General features: G+C 56.0%; 4 protein-coding genes across 4 annotated transcripts; 3 read left to right on the top strand and 1 right to left on the bottom strand.

The window, feature by feature from the left end:
• Positions 1–2075: 2075 nt before the first annotated feature.
• Positions 2076–2782, top strand: BJ171DRAFT_557065 (uncharacterized protein; the record flags this gene model as incomplete). The annotated part of the gene is made up of 2 exons (XM_053113090.1): positions 2076–2103; positions 2134–2782. Coding segments are annotated over 2 exons (606 nt in total), but the record flags the coding sequence as incomplete, so codon positions are not given.
• Positions 2783–2794: 12 nt separating this feature from the next.
• BJ171DRAFT_557064 (uncharacterized protein) lies at positions 2795–3763 on the top strand. Its single transcript, XM_053113089.1, has one exon. It carries the CDS (start codon positions 2871–2873, stop codon positions 3549–3551), a length of 681 nt encoding a protein of 226 aa, XP_052961355.1. The 5' UTR covers positions 2795–2870; the 3' UTR covers positions 3552–3763.
• Positions 3764–3768: 5 nt separating this feature from the next.
• On the bottom strand, positions 3769–7222 carry BJ171DRAFT_632277 (uncharacterized protein; the record flags this gene model as incomplete). The annotated part of the gene is made up of 3 exons (XM_053115649.1): positions 3769–3780; positions 3885–3970; positions 4087–7222. 3 exons carry the CDS (start codon positions 7220–7222, stop codon positions 3769–3771), a joined length of 3234 nt encoding a protein of 1077 aa, XP_052961354.1.
• A 169-nt stretch (positions 7223–7391) lies between these two features.
• Positions 7392–8253, top strand: BJ171DRAFT_594492 (uncharacterized protein; the record flags this gene model as incomplete). Its single annotated transcript, XM_053114532.1, has 1 exon — positions 7392–8253. A coding segment is annotated over one exon (862 nt), but the record flags the coding sequence as incomplete, so codon positions are not given.
• Between the last annotated feature and the right edge of the window lie 10 nt (positions 8254–8263).

The following is an 8263-nucleotide window of genomic DNA, read 5'->3' as shown; positions in this document are numbered from 1 at the left end:
CGAGACGTCCCCGAGAATCACCTCGAGTGGAGCAGTCTCGCGGAGGATGGGGCCAGACGACAGCGGCTTACCATCCACGCCTTCCACTGCCAAGGGCGAAGCCTTGGAGCAGGTGGGGACAGAGTGTCGAGCAACAAAGTCCTCGTCGATAAAGTTGCCAGAGGCACCAGAATCGACAAGTCCTTCGCACGACAGAGAATCACCAGAAGGAAGACGAACAGCGACGGGAACAACCAACGAGCAACGACGAACAGACGAAACACAAGACTTTGGTTCGGTACCAGCTTCGGCACCAGGGTTGCGGCTAGCACAGACAGTTAACTTTGCCGAGGGTTGGCAGGACAGCTCAGGTATTTGCACCTGTGGATGAGGTGCAGTTCCCAGTGACACCAGAGGTGCCACGGGTACTATGCCAGAGCTGAGAGTGTCCGCCGGTCCAGAGGCAAGGCGAAGCTGTCCGCACATCACTGCTTCCCCAGTACTTACCAAAGGCACCTTACCAATGTCTTCACTTTCGGAAGGCGGTGGGCACGGCTCCGGTTCAAGGCCTTCACTTAGAACCGGGCCTGGTCGTTTCCCGAACTGAAGTCTTGCACTTCTCCATCTTCGTAAACGATGGTGCGGATGATCCTCGGGCCGGGAGGTCCAGGGGGCGGTCCGGTAGCTCTGGTAGATCCAAACTTGACGGGGCAGTTTCGTACCAAGTGGCCCTTCTTGCCACAGTACAGGCAGAGTCCAAAGCGGCGGCGGCGTTGTTTCTCCTCGGCGGTCAGGGGTCCAGAGACGGCAGAGTCCACTTGCATGGGCTCGGAAACAATGTAGGAGGGGTGCGGCGGAGCGAGGACGGGCGCGGGAGCGATGGCGGGAACGGCAGCGGAGGCGGAACCAAAGGCGAACTGGGAAGACCGGTAGCGGGCAGGCGTGCTTCGGCGCTCTTGACGGCGCTCGCGGATTCGTGCATCGAGCTCGTTACAAAGCTCGATGTACTCCTCCAGATCTCGTGGCAGAGGGCGAACTCGCGAAAGTTCGTCTCTGACATCATCCGACAAGCCAAGTCGGAAGAACGAGATCTTTGCACCGTCGTTCCAAGTCGTATCGGCGGCAATACGAAGGAACTCGGATGCATAGACTGCGCACGGGCGGTTGCCCTGAGACAGTGTGGTGATCACTGACTCGGCAGTCCTGGCCCGATCAGGGTCGTCAAACACTTTGGAAAAGCGTTCTAGGAAATCGCCAAAAGAGTTGAGTCGGGGATCACCCATCTCAAGCATCGGAGTCGCCCACTGGAGAGCCGGTCCAGTGAGCAGACTAATGACGAATCCGACCTTAATCGGGTCAGCAGGGAACCGGTGGGGCTGCATTCGTATATACAGTTTGCACTGATTTACGAATGCCCGGAACCCTTGCCGGTTACCGTCGTAACGGTCCGGCATCTGCACGCTGTACCCAGCGGCAGGAGCATCGCGAGCTGTCCGGAGCTCGGCGAGCTCGGCCTCCAAGGCACGGAGGCGGTCCACGAGGGCAGGATCCATGGCGGGACTGGGACTGGGACTGGGAAAAAAAAAAAAAGCGAGGAGGTTCAAGAACAGGAGAGCGAAGAGGGCTCAGACACAAGTGTGCTTGAGGTTCGGACAGGACTAGGAAAGGGGCGGGGCTAGGAGCGGAAGATACCAAGCAGGTGGTATCAGTAGAAGAGAGTTCGAACAAAGTGTAAGGAGTGAACAAGCGCAAGGACGAAGACCAAGTGCTTGGTATGAGCTTTATTAGCTTTTAGCCCCGAACACCAAAGAACAAGTTTTGTTCGAACTGGTGTTCAACATAGGCTCAGACATGCAGGGCTATTTATAGACCGGGAGAAGGTCGAGGGGCAAAAGTGGGCGAGAAGGGTGGAGCATCACAGAGAAGCGAGAAGGGGGTGCGAGAGTGGCTGGTGTGCAAGCGAGAGAGGCTTGGCACAGCCCGGGGACATGTGCCGAGCGGTGGGGGAGGCAGGAAACCAGTAGACGCGGGTGGCAACGGCGCGTGCTCATGCATGGGGGCAAACAAACACGTGGGGACTCATGATTGGTGCGGAGGGCGAGAGCATGCGGGACAATCTCATTGGTCCGTTGTGATGCTGGTCATCACATCAAGCCGCGACCAACCGCCTCTTGCTTGTGTCGTCGCAGGTGACTCCCGTCGTTGCTACCGATGTCCAATGGTCCTCGGACGGCTGGGACTTTGTCATTCCCTCGGTTCCCGCCGGCCAGTTCAATGTCCAGCTCTGGAACAGCACTGGCTTCATGGCCCAGAGCGACATCTTCAGCATCCAGGCCAATCCCAGCGTCTCTCAGGGTGCTCCCTGCCCCGCTGCAACCCCGACTTTGACCAGCAGCAGCACCAGCTACACCAGCACCAGCGTCGGTACTCCTACCTACACGCCGACCCCCAGCGTCACCAGCAGCTCCATCAGCTCCAGCAGCACCGATTGCGAGTCCGAGGCTACCACGACCACCACGGTGACCTGCACTCCCGAGGGCCGCGGTCGTCATCGCCATCATCGCTACCCTGCCAGGACCCACACCCACGGACCCTGGTCGGCTTCCACCACCAGCGATGTCCAGGGTGTCACTGCTCCCACGACCAGCGCTGCCACCACCACGAGCAGCAGCACTTCCCCTGTTCCCCCTAAACGTACCAGCGAGATCTGCTTTGTCATCGATTTGCACTGAATGGCTTGAATGAATGAAATGTATCGGGTGTGTGGTGTTTTTGTGTCAATAAAAAATGTGTTCGAAAGGCATCTGCTTCGTTCCATTGATCCCAGTGCCCGGGTATATAGAGCGTGGGTCATCCCATCGTCCAGATCCAGATCGTCGCCAGCATCCACAATGGAGAGCATGTCACTCGTACTCGAGATCATCTCCAATGAGAACACATTCATCGCCCACTGCTCGCTCGACACTGTGGCCAAGCTATTGCGACTCTCCAAGCGCACACGAGCCCTTGTGAATCGACGATTCACCAGGTTCAAGTTGTGGTGTGGACATCACAGAATCTCGCTGATCCACTTCTGTGCACGATGTTCTGAACTCATCAACGCAACCAATGCACTCTTCCCATTCTTTCGCGATCAACGACTCGATGATATGAGCTGGGTGATCGATATGGCCAATACCACCAACCACCCCGATGTCCACTACATCCTGGGTCGATACTTTTCAAAGTCATTTGGCGGCCCTGGTGTCGACGACAGGGCTCTCTGCAAACACCACTTCAAGAAGGCTGCTGCCCAGGGACATGCAGAATCGCTCTATGAGCTTGGCCTCATGCAGCAATCCAAGTTCTACGTTCGAGGACAGCAGCAACGACACTGGGTCAAGATGGAACAATACTTTGCTCTGGCCAGTCAACATGGCCATCTCAGAGCAACATACCATATCGCCAGAAATGAATGGAAAAGGACAGATGCAACCCAAGAAGAGAGACAGAATGCCATCGAGATCATCAAGGATCTTCGAGACAAGGGTGATGTCATGGCCTGGAAACTACTGGGTGAACTGGGTCTCTGATCCACTCAGATCAGATCTGTCCATGAGCCCTGTCCATTCAACTTGTACCAGAGCTTGTTGGTGGAGCTGCTTGTGACATACACTGCATTACCGCTGTCGTCGCTATCACACATGATCGCCGTCGTGGCAGTGTTGGTCGCCGTGTCCGCACTCCATGAAACGCTGCTAGTCATGTTGGCACTCGAATAATATATCTTGCCATCTGTACCCACTGCCATCACAGCACCCGCTCCGTACGCACACGCAAACGTCAGTGCTTTGGCATTCCACTGCGTCCAGCTCGTTGTTGAAGTGGATCCGCCATCCCAGGCATATGCTTGCGTCCACAAATACCCACTCGTGTCCAGAGTCGCCCACATTGCCGTGCTGCTGGAATATGTCATCGTGACCTGCGTGGGCGAAAACCCACTGGTCGTTATCTGTGTGGCATTATACGTCGTGGTGATATTGGAGTTTTTCCAGAGCACGTTGCTGCTGTTGACATATCCAAATGCAACGGGTGTGTTTGCAGTGTATCGCATCGCCAGACTCTTACAGTCATTCGATACAGTGATGCGGATCCACGAGCAGGCCGTCGTCACATTGGCGCAATAGTAGACATTGCCACCCGACTCGGTCGCCCATGCACTGTATGGGTATGTGCTCGAGTTCCTCACAAAACCGACCCGGTTGGCATACGGCGCACTCGGGCACGGATTCCATGCCGTCGAGCCACTGCTGGTGCTGCCATACCAGATCTTACCACTCGTATCCACCAAGAGAATCACAGAGCCGCTGATCGCTGCCCACACGGCTCCGGAGACTGTGCCCGTGGCATCGAGCCCACTCACAGTGTTGGTGGGAGCCAGCAGGAGTCGGTCGGTGGTCGAGAGAGCAGTCTTGAAGAACAGCGCATAGCCTATTTCGCCATTGAGTGCCGAGTTTGCCCGCGGGCCTCTGAACAGGTACTGCTGCCCCGACGTTACGTTCAGTCCACTCACGGCCTTGGAGGATCCCGAATTTCCGTTGATCCATATGGTCTGGGTGGTGCCGTCATAGGTGCCCACGATCTTGGTGTCGTTCGGGTAGCATGCCACCTGGCTCACTGATGCAGTTGTGTTGTTGGTGCTGGAGCTGCCCATGTAGCTGTAGTAGTTGCTACTGGGTCCGTTCGTGCCGCACTCTAGCACAGTGTTGGTGCCATCCACACCGGCACCAAAGAGACTCCCATACGACCAGAATGACTGGTTGGCTGTCGAGCCAGAATACTTGTTGACCACACCGTGCTTGATCACAAAGGAATAGGCCGCATTCGATGTGCCCGTTGGAATCACACCCGAGGGCATGTTCAGGTACGAGAGCGTGCCCCATCCACGACTGCCGCTACAGACACAGCAAGACGAGTTGACACTATAGAAGCCGTATGCCGTGGAGTTGGTCAGATACATGACCGGCTGTGCACCCGTGGTGGTCTGCGTGCAGTGGTTTCCGTTGCCGGACTGGTCATACCACTTGGTCACATAGGCCGTCGCCGTGCTGATCCAGGTGCTGTACGGACTCTGGTGAGCGCTGTCGATAAAGAGGTTGCCGCCCATGTCTGCGTAGACGTCGCTACTGGTACTGTCGCTGCTCCGCATGATGTTGATCACGGGGCCGGTGTAGGTGGTCGTGAGCAGGAAGAGTGCATATGCACCCGAGCAGTTGCTCTTGGCCGTCGATGAAACCTGGTCCAGAATGCACATCTCCGAGACCGGAGCCGGTTGCTGCGGGATGTTGCTCGTGAACGAGGACGGACTCGCGACGACGCTGTAGATGGTGCGGGTCGAGTTGGTCAGCACCGTGTCTGGGCTGTAGTTGTCGCTGCGGAAGAGCACGGTGCTCGATGTGTTAATGCACGAGAAGATCAGACCCGCCGTCGACCCTGTGCTGTTCCAGCAGAGAAACTCAAACACATTGAGTCCCGGCACGAGCGTGACCGCAATCTTGGTGTACTGCGCGCCGTAATACCACTTGGTGGATCCGACGAGGATCTTGTTCTGGTAAATGAGACTGGCATCGTCGACGATCGCATAGAGTGTGGCACTCACATTCGACGTGCTGGTGTTGCTGTAGCTCACGATAAAGTTGATAATCACATAGTTCGACGCACTGGTCGCTGCACTCGTCGTGTTCCAGAGCCAGCGCGCTGACGAGTCGGGCATCTGGCTCGACGTGAGCAACCACGGACTCATGTTCCAGGCACCAAGATCGCGGGCATAGAACCCTTCGTCACCAGGGCTGCTACCCCATGTGACACTGGTCGAGAATGATCCCGTGTTGTTGAGTCCACAGAGGGCAGCCGCCTGGCCACCGTAGAACTGAGAGAGCTTGACTGCACCACTCGGGCTCACTCCGGGTGCTGCTGTTCGCAGCTGGCTGAACGAGAAGGTGCGGGGCGTGAAGATGAGCGAGAGTCTGTCAAACCACACCTGCATGGTCTGCGTCGAGCCGCACTGCGCCACAGCGTTGAAATACGTCCCCATACCCGTCGCCGTCGTGGCATAGCTCGAGTCGCTCCAAGTCAGGACGGCGCTGCCAGAGACATAGACGACCCATGTGTTGGTGGCCTGGTAGTTGTAGATGATCTGGAGACTGGTCCAGGTGCTCGCGGATATGCCGCTCAGTCCGGTGGAGCTGTAGGCCACGGCCGTGCCGCTCTTGATGATATACACCCCAGCACCCGAGTACGACCCGCTCGAGAAGCTGCTGTTGTAGTTGAAATACACTGCGACACTACCGCTGGTGAGTGTGGCGCCCGAGGAACTGGAACCAAAGATGAAGAACCAGCCGTTGGCAGGGGTCGACCCCACATACCAAGCACCACACTCGAATGACATGTACGAGTACTTGCCGACCGGGACAGCGGACGAGTAATAGTACCCGGTCTGGTTGGTAGCTGTACCCGGAATCATTTCGGCTTGTATGTACGGATCGTACTGGCTGCCGGCTGGCTGTGTCGCAACGCCCGCGATGGTCAACAAGCTGTACCAGTTGAAGAAATTGAAGAGCGTCTGCACGGGTGAGCCATAGGTGACCAGCTTGATGTTGCGGAAGTATTGGTTTGTCGAGGCACCGTATCCCATCGATGCGACACCCCAGTAGCTTCCAGAAGCTGACAGGAATGCGGTGTGGTTTGGATCGGAGTAGGTGTACAGGAGCGATGGTGTGGTCGGGGCACCGCTTGTGCCAATCGAGATGGCCCATGTGTTGTTGGGGCTGCGGTTGTAGACGATCTGGACTGAGTACCAGGTCCCGCTGCCGACGGTGGCGCTGGTGTTGACCCAGACCTTGGATGCCGTGGTGCTGTTGGTGACTCGCCGTGTTGCAGTGGTGTCGTAAAAGTGGATACCCTGTCCCTGGGTGCTGCCGGACCAGATCTCAAAGTTGAACCCACAGGCCGGCGCCGCGAACGAACTCGATGGATTCATGATCGCCGACGTGTTGCCAAAGAAGATATTGGAGCTGTCGGCACTTGCGTTGTCTGTGGAGATCTGGAAGGTGAGCGTGAATGACGCATAATCCTGCACACGCAGCTGCTGTGAGATGCCGGTCATGCTCGAGGTGATCGAGCTGGATGTCATCTGCACCTGGCGAGTCGGGTCACTGCCGGTGATTGTAGGTGTGTACGAGCCGCTCAGAACACCTGTGCTCATCTTGCTGTACCATGTGTATTCGTTAACGGGCACATCGGGCGGATAATACTCTCTGGCCACCTGCGATGCTGCTATGGAACCAGACGTTTGAAGGACCATCTTGAGCTCTGACAAGGGGCGTAGATGAAAAAAATCCCAAGTACACCTCAGTCAAACACAGCCACCAGACATGCCCAAATCCACAACCAAAAAGTACAGCGCAAGACGCCAAACAAAGCACAGATCAAGACGATCTCGAACACATCGTGGTGGCAAGGATTTCAAGATCTCTGGTGAACGCGCTCGTTCCAAAGCTGAAGCAAACCCCACCAAGAAGGCCACCCAGGAACCCAGTGATTGCGGCTGCAAGATCATGAAACCAGAGACAGGTGACTTTTGTGGTGATTCTGTTGTCGAAGGCACTGCATACTGCACTGATCATCTCAAGAAGCAGTTCCACGTGGAGATCAAGGGCAAGTTCCCCTTTGGAATGCGCATGTACGCCACAGGACCAAGTTCGAGGATTGCATTTGAGAAGGACGCTGTCATCATCCACTGCGACAACCAAGGCATCTGTGCTCGTCTGGGACTCGGTGGCGCAGCCCTTGACGATTGGGACCCAAGCTTTTGCACGTCTAGCATGGATGTTCTCATTCGACAGAGCAGCGACAAGGATGAAATCAATGCTCGCTACGTGAACTGGAAGAGCGAAAATGAACTGGTTCTCAAGGCCACCAAGACCATTTATGGTGGCGATGAGATCGTGGCCGACTTCACCGAGCTGATCGACCTGGCCGACGAGGACGACAAAGTGTCACGCACCCTGCTCACGAGTGACGTTTTCATTCTGCTCGATGGTCCAGCCATCTTTGGAGACGACCCCAGAGAAATGGAGAAAGTTGGCGCTGTATTTGAAAAACTCATCAAGAAACACAAGCATGTCTTTGTACAATTGGGTCATGACATTGGAGCAAATGACATGAGGGATCTTCTGCGCGAAGCAGGTCACAAATTCAAAATTCTCAATCTCGACGATCACCCCTATTTGTATCGTTACATTCT

The sequence above is a fragment of the Polychytrium aggregatum genome (assembly GCF_025602895.1).
Source record: "Polychytrium aggregatum strain JEL109 chromosome Unknown BJ171scaffold_422, whole genome shotgun sequence".
NCBI classification, from domain to species: Eukaryota; Fungi; Chytridiomycota; class Chytridiomycetes; order Polychytriales; genus Polychytrium; species Polychytrium aggregatum.
This window is presented reverse-complemented; position numbering and strand designations above follow the sequence as displayed.